Here is a 23,035-nt window from a genome sequence, read left to right as displayed (position 1 = left end):
TTTCACAGTTAAGCTACCAAAGCTTAATAAGGCTCTCCCGGTCAATATGGTCCACAAGGCAGTAATGTTCCCCATATTCTTTTTTCCTCAAATGTGAATAATCCTAACTTCCATATATATTACTCCTCATAGTTGTACAAAAAAAAAAAAAAAACTAACAGAAAAATAGCTAAATTAGAAACAGAAATACAAATTAAATAGCCATATTAGTTAAGTTTCAATCCTCACAATTTCTAAATTTTCAAACCCCAAATATTACAAAGCAGAGGCCACTGGTTTGTTACAGTTTCCTAACATGGCACTCTGTGCTGAAAAAATTCACTAAATCTATGTAATGGAAGAAATTCCACCTTCATGGGAATATATGTGGAACAATTATCAAACTTCAACAAAAAATATGTGTGCAATTTTTAAGAAGGTTGATCCAAGAACCACTATGCAACTAATTTCTGTACCCAGTGAGGATCCAGATTCTTATTTCTAGAACAGAAAACCCCCACCTGCATGAAAAGGGGCTGTGGAAAATGAAAAGAATTCAAAAGTAGTTCGTGATTTGGCAAAGGGCAGGAGTCTGCTGTTCAGAGACAGCAGTAGATACTAGTATACTCCCAATCTAGGAGAATAATGCTAGATTTACTACTTCAGCTTCTGGATCTTTCTTGCAGGAACCATACAAATTTTCTTTCCTGATAAATAATACCTGATTTAAGTGCAATAACAGGAACTAAATTAATTAAAATTAAAAAAGGCAATCATGATGTTGACCCTTAGTCTCATTTCTTTTTACTAGAAGCAGTTACAGCTCAGAGCCTAATTATTGGTTTGTTTTCCAGTTGGTGATGTTCTTAAGAAGTTTTCGATTGAAGCTCATAGATGATGACATATTTCATATTTACTTAAACAAAAAATAACTCTATACTACTATTTACTTATTAGAGAATTTTGACAGCTATTGATAGGCTCCAATTGTTTAATTTATTGCATTTTCCATGATTACTCTGTTGAGCGATTAATCAATCTTTAGGTCTCTTTGCTTGTGTTATTCCACTTAATTTTCCTTTAGCAGCTGAGAAAAAAATCATCCTCAAAAGACAAAGTAAGTTGCTAAACTCCATGGGGATCTGAACCCTGAACCTTAGAGGTGTAAGAGAACATGTTGCTTTTCTCACTGCTATACTCAGAGAAGCTTTTAACTACTCTGTTTATCACTTCTGACATAAATAAATGAGAAAAAATCCAGACCTTTGAAGAAAAACTTCATCTAATATTGTTAATTAGCCATGACAAACGATGAAATAACATTGTAAATCTTTCATAGAAACAGCCACTAGATTTTAATTACACACATTCATAATTTAGCAAACAACATCTTACTTGAATGTGAGTGCCTAATATGTACAGTACTTGAGGCTTCCGAGTCCTTAATTTTGTTTCACTTAAGGACGTCTTTAGATTCGCTACATTTTGTATTTTATTTGCTTTGTTCTTTAAAAACCTATGAAAAAAGCCTTTGCAGTTGCGATAAATATCTTTTTATTTATTGTACGATGACAGGAGGAAAACTCTGGTTGTTTAAAACATCAATACATCATGCCAGTGTTTAGCAATTCCTTAAGCTAGCAAAAAATAAAGAAAAAAAAGAGGCTAATGTAGATTTCCGTAGTAATTATCTGAGTGATAGAAAGATAATACAGTGCACTAGTACAATAAATAGAGGGAAATTATCTAATATCCCCAATCTGTTAGAAATCATATCAAGGTGGAGGTCTTTGATGCTTTGTGTCTAGCAAATGCAACAACAAAGTTAACCATTGACAAGTAGAAACATACAACATTGATAATCGTTGCATTTGCTTTTAGGAAATACATGTATTTGGTTATTAAATAAGCAATTTAAGAAACATTTAGAAACACACACACATAGTATTTCCAATACACACATATAGTATAGTATATATTTTTATGATATAGTATCAAAGTGTAAAACTAGAACAGGTCTTGCGAGTTACTCCTACCCTCCATATACAGAGTACAAAACATAAGAAATGTATCCTACACACACACTTAATTAGATTGTCTTCATGCATCAGAAAGGGTGCAGTCCATGCCCCATTGGCAGGGTTGATCAGCCCTGGAAAACTGGATAGGATTTGGCCCTAAGTGTCAGACCAGGAGCAGGAGACCTAGGTTCAAATCGCCATTTCAGTTATAAAGTCAGTGGGTGACTCTGCGCCAATTACATACACTCTCTCTAACCTAACTTATAAGGCTGTTGGAAGGATAACATGGTGGCCAAGAATTTTGCACGCTGCCCAAAGCTTCTTAGAGGAAAGGCAGGACAGAATTGTAACTAACGATAAGAGAATGAAGTCTCTTGCAACCATGCAGGGAACCACCTGTGCAACCACCACTTGGCACATTTTCCTGTCTCTTTCCATTGTCACAATCCTTGTCTCAACACTACTCATCAAAATCTCACTCAGTATCTCATGGCTGAAAAGGGATTTGAACAGAGTTTTCCTTGTTTCAAGTCTGATACTTTGACCACTACACCACAGTGACTCTACTATTGTTGGTACTGGATGATGTTCATATAGTCTGCCTATATAACTGATGAACCTAAGTAACATGGGGAAATCAAGTACACATTCCAAGTGTTTGATACATATTTGGTGCATTCCAAGGAATTCATTTTCAGGGCAGAGAATACCCACCCAAACCAATTTCGCCATTGCCTCACCCACAGTTGTTAAAGCAGTTACCACAGAAAAGAGCTTAAATGTGATAATTTTAAAACATGTTTAATTGAAAAAAATAAATTTGTAGAAATTGGATTTCCAAATTGCAGAATTTTAATTATTTAGACTTGCAGTAAAATATATGACTCCAAGCCAATCACAGGAAAGGAGCTGTTAAGATAAGAACTTAGCTGGTGTGGTGATGGTATTTATACATTGCTAAGTGGTTTATTTCACAAGGATTGGGGGGGTAGAGTCTTCAGAAATATATTAGCAACCAATTTCAGATCTACTACTCCACCCACTGAGAAAGTTAATTGATTTTCTGTCTGAAAATCCAAAACCAACATCAAAAATAGCAAACATGTACATAAGCATACATGTACAGAGTATCAGATTTCAGCTTTCAGCCAGCATGCCCCAAATGATCCAATCGTTCTTGGTTTTGTTCAAGTTCTTGGATTAATATAAATCACAAGGATAGTTAAAACAAGTGTTTAATAATTTGTTCAGCATCTCAGATATTAATCTTTTGAAAAATTCATATTCTAAGAGGCATGATTTAGTAAGAGAACACTCCCAGCTTTGGACATGTCAGTGACTTACCACTTTGCTACAAGTTAATATTTTAAATCCTGCTTTATTTATATAAGTTGACTGATGCCTGTTCTGTTGTCTTCACAGCTATCCTCCAGGAAAAGCTCATGAAAGCTCTTTCTCCATTTAAATAGTCAGGATAAAAAAAGTATACAAGCCCATTGTCCAAGAAAGAACTTGAAAGCAACGCACCGTTGCCAAACTGTGCTCCCCACCCAGTTACCAAACACAGGATACAAGGCAGTTTGTTTACTTCTCACAATTGAATGCATACAAAAAAGGTCTCGGTGCAGTCCTGTTGTCAGGTCAGTAGTCAGTTGTTAAAATGCTGAAATATCCTGATAAAACTTGCATTTTGATCCCCTCCCTAAAGCTGCTGTCAAAGGTCTGTTTTCCTTTCTCGGGTTACTCCCTACTGTCCACCATAAATTGTCATACTGGAGGACAAACGGCCTTTAACAAAACAATCTACTTAGCTCAGCTTCAGTGAAAAAAGTGGGCGATGGACAGAAGGGGATATTTTCTATCATTATTTAGAATTCCTTCCATCATGTCATACCCAGGTCAGTTCATCAAACACAAATCAATTTCATAGACACAATGGGACAATTTTTAACAAAATCACAACACAAATAAAGCACAGTACCCAGTGTATTTCAGACTTGAGATCTGGCTTTAACAAATGGAAAGCTTGCAAAGAACAGGTTCTCCAGCCTGCAGGAAAATTCCCCTTTAATCATACAAGAAATAAAAGTATCATTTATAGAGTGCTATAACCAGTATACAGGTTATATACAGGTCAAAAAGCTCTCTTGCTTGCAAGAATTTACATCAATTATCAAATGGAACAATATTGTGAGCTACTAATAACCAGGGGAAGGAATGTAGTAAGTTAACAGACTAATCCCATCTGTCTGATGCTTTAAGTTCAAAAACTTGTTAGAACCATATCCATCAGTCTACATCACACAACTATTTATTTTACATTACAGTCTATGATAGCAGTGAAATCCTAAACAGATTTACTCAGAAATAAGCCCCAGTGTGTTCAGTGGATTTACTCTGTAGCAAGTGAGTTTAGGACTGTAGCCTATCTTGACATACACGTGTACTTTTGCATGGATACCAATTTAGCAAGAATATTCTAATTCAGGAAGACAACCTGAAAAACATGTAGGATGAATTGCGGGGTCTGAAACAGGCCACCTGGTTATTTAAAAAAAAAGGGGGGGAACCCACTAGTTAAAAGCAGAGCTTTTGCCCCTTGTTCTCCTTACATCTATCATGTTATAATGCTAATCTTAAAAAAAGGAAAGGAGGTATTTTTACTGAAACTCTGGATACCGCGACATCAGACGTGTGACCACAGAAAATCAGTTGTGTTAGATATTGAAATGTCATCACATTGTCCAACTTCCCATCTTGCCTTTTTAAAAACACAAAGTATTTTCTCCTTTTCTGAGCCATCATCTTTGTGTCAGAGACGCTCTCCTGTCTGACAACAGCAATTTAGAAGAGTTAACTTTTATCGTTCATTCTGCTGTGTAACTTTCCCCTTCAAATTTCTTTATCTGCCCTCTGAGCTCATCTGAACTTTCATGTTCTCCCAGCATGCAGGCTTGCATTCAAAACTATGTCTAATAGACCAAATAAGAGGTTAATAAGAAGTGGCAACAGAAAGAAAAAAATACAATCCCTGGTAACTGATAAGAATGACAGTGGCAGCCCTTTATTGTTTGTCTTCAAATATAGAGTTAAAGATCTTTAAAAAACTAAAATTTGACGCCTTTGAAAAGAAAGAAGCACAAAATAACAACAGGGGGTTATTGCCTGGCAGCCACAGGGGAGAAGCTCCATAATTCTTATTCTCCCTTTTGAAGGTTGTTAGAAATCTGATTCAAAAAAGCAACAGCAGAAGGAGAAAGCCTCTTGAGGCTATAGCCATTTCCTGTGATCATGCATAATGCGCTTCAAAAGTGGGTTTTTACCAATTCTGTTGATCAATTGCACCTCCTTCATATTCCCTCTTTTTTTCTGCAGTGTTTACATCTGATGCGACTCAATGACAAGCACTGTCTGAGACTGTGAAACAGACCTGTCATGTTGATTTATGGGCGCATCAAACCACGACTTGTCCAAACTGAAGCTCGCAGTTCATTAATTAGAGAGTTGTGACTTTGAAGTCAGCTTTCAGACTGTGGTTTTTAACATTTGGCTTAATTTATATGCTCTTGAATGTGGATCTCTAAGGGAAAAACTGAAATTCCCTTCTTGTCTTTGAACTTCTTTTGACCGCACAATAATCATTTCTTTGTCCAGAGTGATGCCTGCATCCCAGAGTCATTAACGCCATTGAACTGCCACTGATGAGTAAGCCCTACTGAATTAGAAAAACAGCCAGCAAAACAAAGCTGAGAGCATTCTGCACAGTGATATCTCACAATTACATGCCTTCCCTCCCTGTGCCATTTCCATTTTAATTACTGTTAGTCCTTTAGATTTACATTTTAGACATTTTTTAATCTGTTCCCTTTTTTATTATAGTGACGCCCGTTAGCGGGCTATAGTTAAGGTTCGTGTCAGCGTTTCCCATTAAAACCCCCCTCCCCATTTTCATAACTCAGCTGTAAAAATTCACACTTAACTTGGAAAACTTGGCTATCCGTGGGGAGGGGGGGTGATGAGGCCAAGAAACAGCTTCTTGGGTCAATCCTGTAATGTGTGCTTCCAGGCAGCACATCTACTCAACCAACACAGAGGCCCGTTCAGCTACAAGAGGCCATCACACAGTATCCTACAACAAGGGAGAACATTCTAGGCAGTATTCCTCAGCAACAGTAAACATCTTTAACACCAGCAGGATTTTCCATGATCAATTGTATCTCTTCTAGGAAACATCTGTCACTTAGCAGTCAAATCCACACAACATGAATAAGGTGGTGTAGTTTCTCAAGCCACCACTGTAGGAAAATTATCGCAAAAATACTCAAATGCAGACTATCTGTAACTAATTTATTTAAGATGGAAAAGACTCTTCTACACTCAGGGCCCAATCCTAACCAACCTTCCAGCACTGATGGAGCTGTGACAACAAGGAATGTGCTGTATCCTATGGGGGGGGGGGGGACACTTACAGAGGCCTCCTCAATGTAAGGAACATTTGTTCCCTTACCTTGAAGCTGCATTGATGCTGGAAAGCTGGGTTGTATTTGGCCCTGAAGTGTTTAGTAGCATAAAGAAACATCAACTTTCAGTCAGTTTTTTTCCATCTGCATGTTACTGTTAGGGATGCATTTCTTATAATATTCTTTTTCCTGTAGTTCATACATGGAAAACCATTTTAGAGCCTTTGCCACAGAGTGGTGGGTTACGTTAAACTTATCTTAACCCAAGGTACTTCCAATCTGTCTATGTCAGACTAAAGCAGGGGTCTCCAAAACCCAGCCCAGGGGCCAGATGTGGCCCGTGGTGAGTCTCTCGCTGGCCCATGGCCATCCCCTGAGAGCCTCTGGCCCAGTTGACCAAACACAACCAGAGCTGTGCTTGTGGGGTGGGGAAATGGGGTCCAAAAGTGTGTGCTTTATTTCTGTGGTGTGTGTTTATACTTAGAGAAATCCTGGAAATTTGAGCCCATTCATTCATTCATCTTTCTATCTCTAATGTATTTGTTTGAATTTTATATTAAAAATTTATTTTTTCCCAGCCCTCTACACTGTGCCAGATAGTTGATGCAGCCCTTTGACCAAAAAGTTTGGAGACCTCCAGACTAAAGGAAAACCCACTCTACCTCCTCCCCCTATAGAGTTTCTACTTCCTGTAGTAAGATACCTCAAAGCTGGGTTTGTAAGTTTCCAGAGCACTGGTTTTCAGACTTTCTTCCTATAGGGAACATTCTCACATAATCAGATCATTGGTCCTGGAATCCCTATGCACTGTACAAAATTCAGGAGAATGTTCCAGATTGCACAATCAGTAAATAAAGAGCAGCAGTCAGGCCCGCTGACATCACACTACCCAATATGCTTCCAAATGAAACACAGGATTCCCTGGAACTGACTGTGAAAATCACTGTTCTATAGGTCAGCACAGCTGTTATGTAAAAGAGCATGCAATAATATATACAATATAGAGAAAGTCTGTAGTGATAAAATGTTACTAAGGGCACAATCCTATGCATGTCTACTCAGAAGTAAGTCCCATTGTGTTCAGTGGGGTTTACTCCCAGGAAAGGATGTATAGGATTGCAGCCTGAGGGCACAATCCTATCCAACTTTCCTGCACCGGTGCAACCTCAAGGCAGCCCCAAGGTAAGGGAACAAATGTTCCCATACCTTGAGGAGGCTTCTGTGACTGGCTCTCCATCATAGGAAGCAGTGCATACCCCATTGGCACAGCACCACCGGCACTGGAAAATTGGACAGGATTGGGCCCTAAGTTAACAAAACTTCAGAAGTGCTTCAGTCCCAATTATTTAAATTAGACTTATAGATGCTTTGCACCTGGTGTTTCTTTGACACAGGGGAAGACTTTGGACATTCTGAACCAGCTGGTGAGGGGGAGAAGAGACAGGAAGTAAGAGAGTTGCACTTCCTCATTCCACACTTCTTTAGAATGTCTAACACTGAACTCCAACATATGTCCCCTTGGGGACATCTTTCTGCACCTAGACATGGCTTCAGACACTTAAGACATGTGTAAGAAATGGAATCACAATGTGCATCCATTTTATCATCCCTCATGTTTTTTTAAGATGCCTAAAGCCATTTGGACATAATCACCATGAAGAAAAAATGGCATGGGTGAGATATCCCTTAAACATACCTAGCTTTCTCTGGATTTTAGTGCACCTAAAGGTATCCAACAGAGAGCACATGCAGCAACAATACTGCCTATAATGCTTCTGAAATCTTTCACTAGTTTCCTGCCATGGATCCAGCACAACATTCAAGCTCTCTACAACTTTACCCTTCCCTACCTCTCAGACCTTTGCTCTTCCAGCTGTACCAGTCAACCATCAAGTGAATCTCTACTTTCCCCCCTTGCGCTCCTTATGCTTGGAAGTACATCCCCAACCACTTGGCGCTTTTTCATTCATGCCTTTCAAATGCCTTATCTCTTCAAATCCCATTTTTCAAATGAAGTCACTGGAACTATGCCTGAGGCTCAATACACTACTGCAACCAAACCTAAGAGTGCAGCCCTAAGCAGTAATTCCCATTGCATGCAATGGGGCTTACCCCAGGAAAGTGTATCTAGGATTGCAGCTCACCTACAGGCAACTGGAACAACTAGACAAGTTTCTTCCATTTACCACTTCTTCTATATCCGCATACCCCTGTCTTCCATGCCCCCATACCCCTGTCACCCCCTCCATACCCATCTTCCTTGTTTCACTATCTACTTTGTTAATGCCTTGGGGTAATGACCTGTGTCTTGACTTTATGCAAAGCATCATTTACATGGATTTCTCAATATTAATAAAATTATTGGAATCTATCCATCATCTGCATGAAGAAGAAATAGGGAAAATGGAAACCAGGCTCCTGTTCTTGAAAAGCTGCTGTGCAGGACCCCTACTTTGTTTACCAAGCTGAATGCACATGACCTGACATGGGCCTGGGGATTTATCTGCAGAGCACCCCTTCATGATAGTAACTCTCCATTTCACTAGAGGTGAGCATGTGGAAGTAGAACCTGGGTAAAAATGAGCACACACATGACTAAAAGCATAAAGTTAAGTTCACATTGTGCTATGTTCTGAAAGTATAGGTTCTTAGGCAGCAGCATATTTCAATGTAGTTTTTTCACAACTATAGGCACAAGTCACAAGCCCTCCACAAAATACATAGGGATAATGCAATGCTGTTGACATGCTGCAGAAAGGAAAAAGGGAACCAAAACATAAAGAGAAAACAGATCCTTAATTCTAAACTTAAAAGCCAAGATCTGATGTAGTCAGCTCAGTCATGCAATCATTTATAAGATGAATGACAGTTTTACAGCTGCTATACTTTTCTATGGAATCTGTGGGTTTAAAGTAAAAAAATGAGTTTCTCATACCTCTTTAGGCTGTTTTCCAGCATGTTGTTGCTGTAAAAGTTGAAGCTGCAACTGTTCCTGTTGTTTCTTATAAAATTCTTGAAGCTGCTGCTATAAAGGAGGGAGAGAGAGGGGGGGGGGAGAAGAGACTATTCAGTAAAAACAAAGTGGGATAGCCAACTCTGGGTCCCCTTTTGGTGTAATACACAAACTGCGTTTTGAAAAATAGCATCCTTTTATCTGTAATAGTCTGACCTTTAGTTTGAAACTCAACAATAAATTCAGTGCACACTGACTATTCTTGGCATTATCGTTTGAAAAGTAATCTCCAAAATGAACTGACGAAAAGCATACCATTTTCTACACAAACTAATTAAAATAAGGCAAGGAATGACCTTTGATTGGAACAACAAAGCCAAAATGCCCTTGCTGAGAGAGCCTGGTGAGTCTCTACTTGAAATATATACATGCTTTCTAAATCATCACTGTATTGTATTGTACTAAGTGTTGTTTGGTACAGGAACAGTCTCCCTCCTCCCACCCACCTTGCCCAGTCTCTCTCCAGATAGATTGCTCATTTGAGGTTTCTATTCAATGAACAAGCAAGCAAGCTACTTGTGAGGCACAGTACACAAGGTCAGCTTGTAATGTTCTTTAATGGTGCTGCACCATTAACAAATTAATCCTAAACAGATCTTCAAAATAGGTAAATCTCAAAGCCATTTGCATGTTTGCTAACTCACAATAAATCTAGGGGAGACGGGTATTAGCCCAGATACAAAATTAACATACCCCAAAATCTAGCATGTGGTTTATCTGAATGAAATCTGAATGCTTGTGCACACTTTACCTTTGACCCGCTTGGCTGCTTTACCAAGCAGTAACTGCTTTGTTTATCCCCAGGTATCTAGAAGCCCACTTGTGAGCTAAGGCTAGAAGACAGACACTAGAAGTAATATACAAACAGCGCAATCCTAAGGCTCTGCTGAGCTGGTGAAGCCTTTCCCACGCTGGCTCAGAGTGCAGCAAATGTGCTGAAAACGTGCAGCGCTGCATCCCATCCCTGCACTTGCCAGCACAGGTAAGATTGTGCCGGGCAGCATAGGGACTGGGAGAAGGTGGCAGGAGGGCATTTTGGAGGTAAGGAGGGGGCGTTTGGGGTAGGGGGGACCCAAGGGAGGATAAAGTTTGGGAGGGGGTGGGATCAGCGGTGGCATCTAACTCTGCATCCTTTCTGGGCTGGGCAGACTTACACAGGGCTTCCCAGATTTGTGCCAGTGATACAGCTGGTGCAGATCTGAGGAGCCTCATAGGGGAGGCTGAAGCTTTACCCAGGGTAAGGGGAAATGCATCCCCTCACCCTGAGGAGACCTCCAGCTGCTTCCTGAGCTGCACAGGATGCAGCACAGGCCATGTGGCCTGGTTGCGCCAGCAGAATTTAGGAACAAGATACCTAAATTAGTGAAATTGGGATGCCTAAATTAGATTACCAGGGGGAATCTGCAGCCTTTCACAGAGTAACATCATGAAGAAAGCAGCTGACCGAAGGTTAGAAAATGATTCCAGGGCAAATCTATCTAGATCCTGCCCTTTCTCCAATTAGCTCAGGATAGCATATATGGTCTCTACTCCTTACTCCTTTCATCTTTGCAGCAATACTGTGAGACAGGCAATGATAGTGGCTGACCTATGGTCACTGAATCAACTTTGTGGCTGAATGGAAATCTGAATCCAGATCTCCCTGGTGCAAGTGCAAATGTAGGTAGACACACCAGCAAAGCTTGCAGCGCTCAGGCCTAGAAAGGAGCTTTGGGGCTCATAATGTTCATCTCAAAAAAAGTGAAAATTATAAGCTCCCCAATTTTTGTCCAGTGTACACTGAAATTTAAACAGGAAAAATTCCCCACTTAGCTACACAGCCAGCCCCTCAATCTCTCAAACCCCCCCCCCTTCAAATGACAACTACAGGTGTTAGCAGAGCTCCAGCCACAGCAAAATGAGAGTGTCCTCCTCCTTCTCTTCTTCAGCCAGTATCTGGCATTGGTGAACTACTAGGCTCAATTGTCCCTTAGAAAATTTAGTTTTCTCAAAGACAGATAAACAAGCAAGTTCTGATTGACTAGGAAAACAAGTAGAATCTTTTTTGCTTAAACTAGATCTGCTGATTTTTTTCAGCCAATTTAATACCAACCCTGGGGAAGTTATCCATTTCTTAACTTCAACTGCTACACCATACTGGCTCTCTGAATACACACAAGCTCCCTTGGCTCCTGTTTGCTACTGTGTTCTGTTATACGTTTCATACACTAGAAAAACATTTTTGCTCTCTTCTTTACTCAAACCAAATCTAGGACACCAATTCTTTTGGACAGGTGCTGGCGAAAGACTCTTAAAATGTAAACCAGGTCTCAAGAATACAGTCTCTTGCAACCCATTCCCATACCATTTTCAGTTCTCCTTGCAAAAAGGCTTTCAGATTGGAATCTTTGGTCTCAGTTCTTATACTTTGGAGCATACAATTTACAGTGCATGTTATCTTGCGCTGGAATAGGCAGGCCAGGAGGCCTACACTGTGTCTAACGCAAGATTAGGGCCCAAAGTGGCTCCGCCAAAGGTAAGGGGAAACTCTTTCCCTTACCCTGGATAAGCCACCGCAGCCCCACTGGGTGTCTTCGGACTTGCGTCAACTCAGGAGGTGACATAAGTCAGAGGAGAATAGAGTGGCTTGTAGCTGCTCCATGCTGCTCGGGAGCGGGGGGTAGGATCCAGCAGAACTGCTGAGTTTCAGCCCCGCCTTCCACTCCCTCCCCATGCCCCAGGACCACTCTCCCCCACCCCAGAATGCCTCCCCCCCACCTCCTCCCCGCCCACCCCAGACCCTTGTGTCAGCTGAGCTCAGCTGATGCAAGCCTCCCTGATCAAGTCAGCATGGAGGCTGGATTCAGCCTCCATGGGCTGGGGTGCGTCCCTGTGCCGGCCCAGCTGACTCACAAGGTGGTGCAAACGCGAATTACGGTATATTTGCAATCCTCCTAGGCAGTGTTGTAATTTCCAGTTACACGAAAATTTCTAATCCACACAGATGTTCTACCCTTTGAGAGAAAAGCAGATTCAGCACCAAGAGGATATCCCAGCAATAGCTGGGCTGACTAGTTTAACTGTTTGCAAAAGAAACAAGTTACCTGCTGAAGCATGAGTGCCTGCTGCTGCTGGAGCAGGACCTGAAGTTGCTGTGGAGTTAGCACTTGCTGCTGAAGGATCTGCTGCATTTGCTGGGGAGTGATAACTTGGGGTGTCATCATAGCCACTGACACTGGAACCTAAAGCATTAAAAGAATGTAAATAGCAAGTCCTTTGACACGTCTTTCTGCAAGTTCTTTTTAAAAACCACAACAAAATTTCAAGCATTTATTTTTTCTCTAGATATTAAATATCTCTCACTTAAGTGATCCCAAGTGTACGCCCCTCATCCTTACTTCTCTTACTCTTCCTTATACTCTAAACTTGCCATTTATGTCACAGGAATTAAAACATGAGAGGACTGCATCTTCCAAATATATTTCATTCGTCCAGCATAGAATTTTTATTGCAAAAACTCGGAGGAAAAATTGATTAGTTTGTATGTCTTCTAGTGGCAGCTATCAACTTAAACAAATTTTACATAATAATTAATAAGCAAGTCCCTTCAAAAGGTGATTGGGGAAACTCCATTTAATGACTGGAAACAAATGAGCACAATCTCAGCAATGTTGAAAACCGCACCTACCCAAGCAATTTGAGCAACGGAGTCCCTACAATGTCTCTACCATTCCATATTCACCCAGCATACAGATGGCTTCAATTCTTTCGTATTATGTGAGATACCATTAAAAGCCGCTTTCCATGACATTTCAGTGACAAACAGCTACAGTGATGAACTTGATAGCATTTCATATTTGCAACTGTTAACACGTTTCTTCACGGGCATCTTTGCAAGGAACCTGTACACTGTATCTGAAAGGATGATGTCTTGTTCAGATAAAACACTGACATTAAAATGACAGGCTGTCTTGGCCAAGGTTACACAAATTGTATTCAAGCGGATACCTAATGACAATGCTTTGAATTCTGCAAGCTTTCTAGAATGTAATTTAGCTATTCAAAATAATCACTGCACTTGTGTTTAATTTGCAGACTACACGAGAACCATTTTGTCAGTTCCGGTAATGCAACAAGAGTATTTCACTAGAAATCCCACCAGAAAGAGTAAAAAAAAAGGGGGGGGATTACAATAGAGAGGAAAAAAGAAAAAAAAAAGCTCTCACGACTTTGAATAGTAATATTTAAACACCTTACTTTTCTTTAGTTTCAGCTCAAATAGGTGACAGCAGAAAACTAAGAGCAGTAAAGGATATACTTTGTTAAAAAGGATCTGCTGTCATCTCATGTATAACAATAAAAGATAATAACATGTTTTGCACGTTTTTATGCACCATGTTTAAGAAAAAACCAGCAGACAATAGCTGATAAGGAGATAAAAGGATTTTAAAAAAATATTTCAGGAAAGTAGTAAGCAAGAAAGAGATGCAGTATTAATTTTATGTAACAATGTCTTAATATGCAGTTTATCTTGACTTTTTCACATGATTTGTCCTGTCATTTGCATAGCAAATTCTCATTCCTAATTTCACAGTCATTATGCACTGATGTCCCGATTTCTCAGCACCACTAATTTTGATGAACTAAAAATGGTTCCTGAAGGTCAGATTCATGTACAGTGAACACCCTCCAATGTTGTTGTGTATGTTTAAGTGTATGTGTCACAGGCATTTTGAAGGCATTTGTTTGCTAGAGTCTGGAGAGACCGTTACATTAATGAACTGTCAAAGATGTGTAACACAAAAACTCTAGAGCAAGAGTTTGCAGCATCATTGTCACTCTGAATTTGCATTGTGTTACAGAGCAGGCTAATCCAAAGTAATCTGGAACAGAGAGTCCAAGACACAGCTTCCTTCTTAGTAGGCATCCCCTTGCCTCACTGTACAGTTCTTGAGAGATGGGGGGTGCCTATTAAGAGAGCTACAATAATCAAATCCAGGTCAGAAAGATTTTCAGAACCCTGGTCCTATATACTATTTTTTCAAGATTTGTGTTATGCTGGCGTTACCACAGTATTACAGATCCATGAGTTCACATGTACTACTATCTTATTACATAACTGTGACATTTCAAGAACTATAGTTTTAAATTGTTTGGAAAAAAAACTTAGATCAGCCATTTTCAGCCACTGTGCCGAGGCACACTGGTGTGCTGCGGATGGTCTGCAGGTGTGCCTTGGGAGTTTGGGGTAGGATCATTTGTTAGTAGGGTGCATGCTGTGAGCCCCTGCTGTTAGATGTGAGCCCCTGCTGTCCATGCAGTGTGCCTTGTCAATTGTAAAAAAAACTGATGGTATGTCTTGACAGTTTTAGTGCCTTGCCAGTGTGCCATGAGTTGAAAATGATTGAAAATTGCAGGCTTAGATCCACAGGAATTTAATAGTACTAATAGTTCTCAGACTTTGCTGGGAGCAGGATATAGCCCTATGTCTATGTCACCATATGAGGAAGCAATTTCAGTTCATCATTAGCTACCCAAGCTCACACCACTGACAAATCCTGAGAGGTATCAACACCACTGATTTTGAGAATTTATCCCACTTAAAAATAAACTTTGGCGGGACTGTAAGGGTATCACTCCAATAGTACAGAATAGATTCAGACAACCAGGCATCAGGTTGTAGCACTTAAAATCCCAACATTCAGCAAGACAAATGTCCATGGTCTCTGAAATATCCCCCCCTCCAACTCCAATTCTTCAAGCAACTGTTGAGGGGAGATAACTGTGTGTGGGAGGCTGTGGTCTAAATGCAATTGTCGAGAGTTAAGAGCAATCACTCTATCAGGTTTAGGCTACTGCACAGTGCTTGCTTATCTGAGTGTATCTATAGTTAGTCCTCCAACATTTTCATTCATTTAGATCAAAACATTTTCTATTCTTCCTTTTATTAAGAGGTGGATTCTGCTACTATGAAAGCAACGGCAACTTTGATTTCTACGCCAGTATTGGCCAACGTAAAAGAAAAGTATGGTCCAGACACATTTATAAACTACTAGGGGCCAAATTACACACGATAGGCATGCAATATCTCCTCTGCCTGTGTTTGTATTTTTAAATAACAAATATCTGTGTGGGATTATAGAGAGCGGAGGACCTGCAGCACTTGTGTCTTCTTCACCATTTCCCTTCCTGCTTTTTCCTATGCCCCCTCCCCCCAAGGCAACTTTTTCAATTATGGGAGAAAACCCTTTAAGGAAACCCTGCATCCTTCCCCTCAGAGAGCATGGAAGATATTCTGACTAGACAAACAGCACAAAAGGTTAAATAGACCCCATAAATTTAGGTCTTCCACTGTTTCAAATTCCTATAACAGTTTTGTCCATGTTAAAAAGAAGCGCAAATGTCCAGGGACCCAATCCTATTCAACTCTAAAGCACTGATGTAAACATGCCAATGGGGTATGCACTGCATCATGTGGCAGAGGGACAGTAACAGAGGGACAGTCCCTCAAGATAAGAGAACTTTTGTTCTCTTATCTTGGGGCTGCACTGCAGTTGCATCAATGCTGGGAAGTTGGATAGGATTGGGCCCTTGGACATTTGCACTTTCATAAAAATCATTGGCAAGCATTATCTTGGTCCTAAACCACAGGCATCAGATAGGTGGCATACTGGAAACCATAAAGGTTGGCAGTAACACCTATAACTACATCCACCATTTGCCTAGATCTAGTGGAACACTGTGGCTAAGAATCTGCATGGTAAACAAGACCATTCTCAATTCAAATCTCAGTTATAATGAGCTCAGGTCTTAGGGAAGCCATCATTTTTGTCTCTGTCCTCCCAGCACTATATTTGCAATATGGCATTAATGTTAGCAACCCCTCTTACAGGGTTGTTGTGAGGATTACTGAGCTAATGTGAAGCACTTTACAATAACATGTAAAAGTTACAAACTATATTACTGTTAACACCACTGACACAACTGTCAAAAGATTTAGTTTAATACAGGAACCTAAGCAAAAAAAACAACAAAAAAACCACAGCATTTCACTGTGAGATACACTACTACAACCATCCATATTCTCATTTGCCACAAGAAGTTCTTAACCCAAACCACTTTTTTACCCTCAACAATTTAAACTGACCAAAAAGAGATCTGCCCTTATTATACAGCAGAAATTAGAACAGAGGTTAAACTCAGTTCCTGCTTCAAGTACTGAACTTAAAACAATGTACATAAAGCTTAACACACACACACCCCAGCATCTACTGTGTATTTGTGTTGGGGGGGGGGGGAGACAGACATTAAGAATTATGGGTTATATATCCACTATCTTAACTCCCAATGTCCAAAACTTCATGTAACTAGTCCCTAGTAATACTAAGATTGGAAGGACATGCAGCATCAGTGATAGGCTATTACAACCCACACTTTATTACCCATTACTACTGAGGTCATTAGCGGCAAGAGTGATTGTACCGGTCTTAACCTATTGATCATTGTAACTACTATCATTTAATCCTGTGCTGAATGTCTGGAAAGCTGCTAAAGGCACACAAGAGAGAGTGCTCCACCACTGAAAAATATAGCCAAAGCTTGGAAATTACACTTTGATTCAAAAAAATTAGCCAGTAGTTTAAATCAATAGTATTTAAAACAGTCATGTAAGTCCTTAACTACAGTCTCTAATATTTATGGGTCCCTGTTTGAGAGTATTCCATCAAAACTGCACTTATTTTTAATACTAATGTAGTATACTACACATTACATCAAAATGAAATAAGAAACCTCTGTTCTTGATCCTTGGCACAACAAGGCTTCAGTCCTGCATGGGTAAAGATTAAGGCAACTGTTCGTCACCCGCAAAAGTTAACTCTAAATACGATCTACTTTGAAGTATAAATCTCATAACAAATATGTATATTTAACCGTTTAAATGCTGAAATCCACACACCATTTATGACAGAAAAATTCTGGAATAAACAGATTGTAATGTACTTTGAAGCGAGTGTGTTTCATAAATTTTATCAACTGTAAGAAGTATAATTTCTTTGGGGGGGAAAATGAAATAGATTTGGCTTATTGACATCAGGGATTGGAAGCACAAGGCTGCAATCCTATGCACACTTTCCTCAGAGCAAGTCTCATTGAACACAGTGGGACTTACTTCTGAGTGGACACTGATTGTTCTCTCAGGAGATTTAAGCTGCAGAAATATGCTTTTCCAGGGTGCTAACTTTCAAAATGGCTATAGAAAACAATCCTCAGTTCAATGGCCTTTTTGACTGTTATGGAGGCCACAGCTTTGGGATGTTTAATAAACCACTCCCACTGACAGATCCTCACAGGGTGTGGTAGGTACCCAGCTGTATCTAAAACTGGAAGTAAAGCTGCTGCTTAGCTACTGGGCTCCTATTAGTATAGACCTGCTGAGATTCTAATACCATCAACAACAAAAATGTCTTTAAATGCATCCAACTGACTGTCAGATTCACATCCCCAATGTACAGCTACACAATCCTTGAAATTACTCAAGTACTGCTACATTAATCCATCCCAATATTTTTTAAAAAGATTTGGTTACCACAGCTTTAAATTTGGTCTAAGCTCACAGTAATACTACTGCTGATCCGACATGGAAGAGAGTGTCAGGGAAAACAAATATCTGGAAGTTCACCTTTTCAATTAGGCTAAAGCTAAACACTTCCCACTAATTTAAATATGCATATGATACAGCCACAAAGTGCCATCTTTATTTTTTTTTAAATGTCCTCATTATAATTACTTATGAAACAAATGTATTGTTCAGAATTCTCCTATACTACATCAATATATAATGAATTTGGCAAGAAGAAATTAAGAAATAAAGTATGTTACAAATGCATCTCAGTTTCCTGTCTGGATTGTAGGAATACGTATACCTACAAAGACATATACACAGCTCGGGGGGGGGGGGGCAAAGTTTTAACTTAAAACAATACAACAAGACCAATGTGTACTACTACTACTACTACTACTAATTTATTAATTATTATTATTATTATTATTATTATTATTATTATTATTATTTCTACAAAACAAAGGTTGCTTCCCCTGATCAAACAATACATGTGTGGATTTGGAACTAAAATAAGTGTGAATAAAGCATTCAATATAATATACAGAATTTTGTTGCAGTGTTAACTTTTCACCTTCTGGAAAAAAAGGAAGCACTAAGTCACATTACCTGCATCTCCCCTGGGATTGTAGAACATTTCTGACACAATATTTCTGGTCTTCAAAACAAAAACAATTAAAAAGAGAAAGAAACCCCACACTGCTGGAACCATTCATGTGGAAACCATGATTCCGTTTCATTATGCAAAATGGAATTTCACTTTTAAGACTTCGCTATTTTTTTCCATAACACTGTACAGAACATTACGACAGGTACTGTTTATTACATTAATGTAAAATCAGCTAAGTAGTCAGTCATTAGCATAACTGTTCTCTCCTCAACAATACAACCTCCTATTAAAGAGGAGAGGGAGGGAGAAGAGATGAGAGAGACAGAGCTCTTTACAATTCAATTAGCATTTTATTTTTATCATTTTGTTTATTACATTTCACATGGAATAGGAGTTTGAACACAGACATACACAATTGGAACATAGGAGGTTTTCCTAACCTAGTAAATAATTTTGAACTTCCTACCACACAAAGCTTTCTTTATCAATTGCAAGGGGAAAGGAGATAAAAATTTAGATGATTTAATATTTGTTTAAAGTTTGAAATCTTAGTGGAACTTGATCCTACCTGCCACTTCTCATGCATACAAGGTTCCCTACTTATGTATCAGGCTAATTGTTGAAGCTATAACACATACCCATTTAATTTGCATACAAATATGAAGTTTACATAAATTAAGTCATTTCTACTTTAATATTCATCAAATGAGCAGTACAATGGAATCTGCACCATAAAACTACTGTATCTGTATACTGGTAGGGTTGGGGGAAAGGAAGGAAACTAGTCATTTCTATTTCTCATATTACCTTAATCATAAGAGACCACCTGCACATTATTAAAACTAATATTAGTCAGTACAAAAATGCAAATTGTTCTTCTCTTCAAAGATTTTTTTTTAGAAAATAGCATTTTATACATTAACTCCTCCACTTCATTCAGGCAAACAGCTAAAACCTCTCCCCAAAAGCTACAAGTTTTCTTTCTTGCCTGTTTTCTTTTTATTTAATATTTGCTCACAAATCTATTACAGTGTTGGAGATTAATAAAACGCCATGATTCCATACACACAGTTTAAAAGCTATATGGTGTTAGAGGAATTTAAACCAAGTATTATTGTTCTAAGGCAGGTACTAGAAAACACATCATCAGTAACAGCCAGAATAATTTGCAGCATTAGCCTGTGGCTTTGCTATTTGTTCCTCTTTAAGAGTTAAAAATTAGGTTTTATCTTTTCTTCATGGGTTTCTTTTGGGTGGGGTGGGGTGGGGTGGGGGTTGTTAGGATATATCAGAAAGCATAGAAAGCAATGTAATATTAAGAAGCAATTAAAAACAGAATGAACTTACTAAACTAGTCTACCCTTATCAGAAAGGGAAAAAAAGTCAAATGAAGACAAGATGTACTCAAATTCTTGTTCTGTTAAACCCTCATTTAGAGGTTGTCACTTTATTCAGTGTCATAGCATTTGCCGTACTTGTAAAAGTTTATTTGCTTGAAGTGTGTTGGATTTCACACCTATCATAGGTACCCTCCATTTGTACATTACAATCTAATTTGCACTGCTTATGCTGATCTGTAATGAGAAAACATCAGATGCTTCTTTGACAATCTTGCTACTCACTGATTTACTTCTAATGAAGATGCATTCTAACCAGCAAGCTCTCTGCATGTTAAAGGTCAGAACCCTTTTTTTAAAAGTGCCTGGCAAAATCAAGGCAAATGAAAAAGTTCAAGAAGAAAACCTTCTCATAAAGTGGTAGCAATTAAAATAATTGTGCAAAAGAAAAAAAAAATAAGAAAACCACCTTCACTTTAAAAGTGCAAGAAATTAAGCTGCCACCAGTAGTACAGGTTAGATTTAAAAAAAAAAAATATCAAAATTTAATGTATTCTCCCCTGTGTCATCTTGTTTTGTCAAGACATCAAATAGAATTCAAAAGTACAAAATAACAAGCCCTTGAGAAATCACAGAAGCCGACCTTTTTGATGTTGTTGGTTTACCTTGTTCTCAGTTATTTGAACAATGATGTTTCAGATTTAAGGGCAAGATAGAGAGCTTAAAAATTAGAACACGTTATCAGCTATTGTTGTTTGGGTGTCTATTTTTTCCCTTTAGAAAAGGTAACAGAGCATCTTACCTAATCAATGAAAGCAACTCCACCTTAAAGCACTGTACGGAATAATTAACAACAATGGATTCTTTAGTCTGTCGTCGTTGGTTCCCCCCCCCCCCCCTCCGTCCCAACATTCTCTTATACGAAGAAGAGATGCACTTTCCAAGAGAGGAAACTGCACTGGAAAGGTTAACAAAAACAGCCTACTTCATATAAACTACTTGACTTCAAATCTTTACAGACACATCAGGCAACTCTAAAGATGAGTACATGGTGCCTCTCTTCTCCCCCAGTGCCTGATAGTGGACAAATAGAAACTGGGGCCAAAGAAAAGAACCAAAAAAAAATCCTTATAAAAACAAAAGGCAATTTAAATGAATCCTGAACTTCACAGCAAAGCTAATTTTCAGCAACACAGTCTGGCTTTCAATAAAACAAACAAACTGCTCTAAAGTCAGCCAAGCTTCTCTCCAAACAATATCAAGTTGAGTCTGCAGTGTCAGAACTTTCCCACAATCTGCCCATGCAGGTGTGGACGGGATGCAAAAAAAAAAAGATCCCAGTCTTTATTTTTCCTTGTGCAATGAGGAAATAGATCAATATGTTTATCTCTCAAGTAATAAACGTTTTCCATGAAGAAAATCTAGGGTTGCCCCTATTTGGACAGGACAGCTGTGAGATGCTGCTAAGAGATTCAGTCCAGCCAGCATCTCTTCTCTTCCCTCTCAACTTTTAATTGCTGGAAGACTTTCCTACCTTTGAAACAAACCAAGTAGCCACCACCACCTTTTCCCAGGGTGACAGAGCTTGTTACATTTCAAACAGCTACTCACTTATACTGTACTTTCAGCACACTAAAAAGGAGGCCAAAATACAGCAAAAAGAAACATGGAGTTCCCATTTCCTTCCAGGTAGAACAACCCTTGACAATCAACTGCTTTAAAAGATAGGCAAGTAATTAATTACATTAACATGTTTGCTCTCCATCTCTTAAGGGTTTAAACACACCTTTTATGTTTTGCCTGCAAATTATAATCAATAATCTGTACCTCCCAACACACACCCAACCATACACATCCACCCTTTTTCCAATTTGCAAATACTGTACACCTTAGGAAGCAAGCCTGTGTATATATCCAGCTGTTATTGAAACTGCCCACTTTTCAGCAATGATCTATTAACACTGAATAATGCTGTGCTACTAACTCCTAGATGGGTGCTTAATATTCTATAGAAATGTAAGAATTTCAGTGAGGTACCAAGGTCTTACACTGGCATGACTGAGGCAATAATGGGTCTATCGGAGCACAGGTGGCTCAAAGTATTCCCCCTAAGAGGCAGACACCCCCCCCCCCCATTCTGACAAATGGCATGGACATCACCAAGGCAGAGCTTCCACCATGTTATTCAAGACACAACTGTGTGAAAAGGTCTAGGAAGCTATGATCCCATGTCATATCCCATTGCATCACCTCAATTCCACCCAAATTATGCATGGCATATCCTAATTCTTGTTTGTACTGTGTTAAATTTTTTCTTTCCTGGAAGGGGGGGGGAGTGTGACTGGAATTGACTAGTACAGTATAGTGCATTTGAAAAATAACCTGAACTAACAGATGGTGAACAAAACCTCACAGAAAAGAAAAAGAAAACACCATCTCCCTATTAAAAGCTTTCTGATGATTTATGGTTTACCAACTCAGCAAGGTTACGCAACACTGCATGCCTTTTTAGATGCATTATTTGAGTCAGTTGAGATTTAATTAAGATCACAGCCTCCAAAATCCCTGTCAAATGAAAAATTCACAGAAGACAATACACTATATATCCCCATGCAGAGAGTCTCCTCTCCATGACTCTGGAATAACATGAGTTAATCCTCGTTTCTATGGAGGCAGACAAAAGTTGACTAATTTTGTTTTCTTTTGACACTTGTGTTGTTTTCTGGTTTGTGTCATGAGATCACTCCTTAATAAGGGGGCAGTAAGGGGAGGGAAATGCAGACAGGGTGGAAGAACAAGAGGGCAGTGGGAATTTGCAGAAACATGTCTCAATACAGCAGTAGATATATCTTGACATTCTTGCAGCTCTGCTGTGATGTCATCATGTTTTCACATAATTAACCCCTGCTGGTGGAGGCATCATTTTATGCCACCTGTCCGTGTCAGACACAGCACAGGTAATGGGACATTTTTGTTTGTTAAATCATTAACTATATTGCACTGGCAGATTATATAA

The 23,035-nt window shown here is 39.2% G+C and overlaps 1 protein-coding gene across 11 annotated transcripts in view; it reads right to left on the bottom strand.

Moving 5' to 3' along the window:
- Nucleotides 1-23,035, bottom strand: part of FOXP1 (forkhead box P1) — a 642,114-nt gene that overhangs the window by 113,933 nt on the left and 505,146 nt on the right. For 9 of the 11 annotated variants that reach the window (XM_066617522.1, XM_066617523.1, XM_066617521.1 and 6 more), the window contains 2 exons: nt 12,557-12,694; nt 9,396-9,485 (listed from right to left, as the gene is read on the bottom strand). In XM_066617522.1, coding sequence (XP_066473619.1) covers nt 9,396-9,485; nt 12,557-12,694 — 228 coding nt within the window. The remainder of the gene's footprint in view (nt 1-9,395; nt 9,486-12,556; nt 12,695-23,035) is intronic. The other 2 variants (XM_066617527.1, XM_066617531.1) reach the window with 1 other exon arrangement.

This window comes from Tiliqua scincoides, chromosome 2, assembly GCF_035046505.1.
Source record: "Tiliqua scincoides isolate rTilSci1 chromosome 2, rTilSci1.hap2, whole genome shotgun sequence".
NCBI classification, from domain to species: Eukaryota; Metazoa; Chordata; class Lepidosauria; order Squamata; family Scincidae; genus Tiliqua; species Tiliqua scincoides.
Note: the sequence above shows the minus strand (reverse complement) of the source record. Positions and strands in the feature narration are given on the sequence as shown.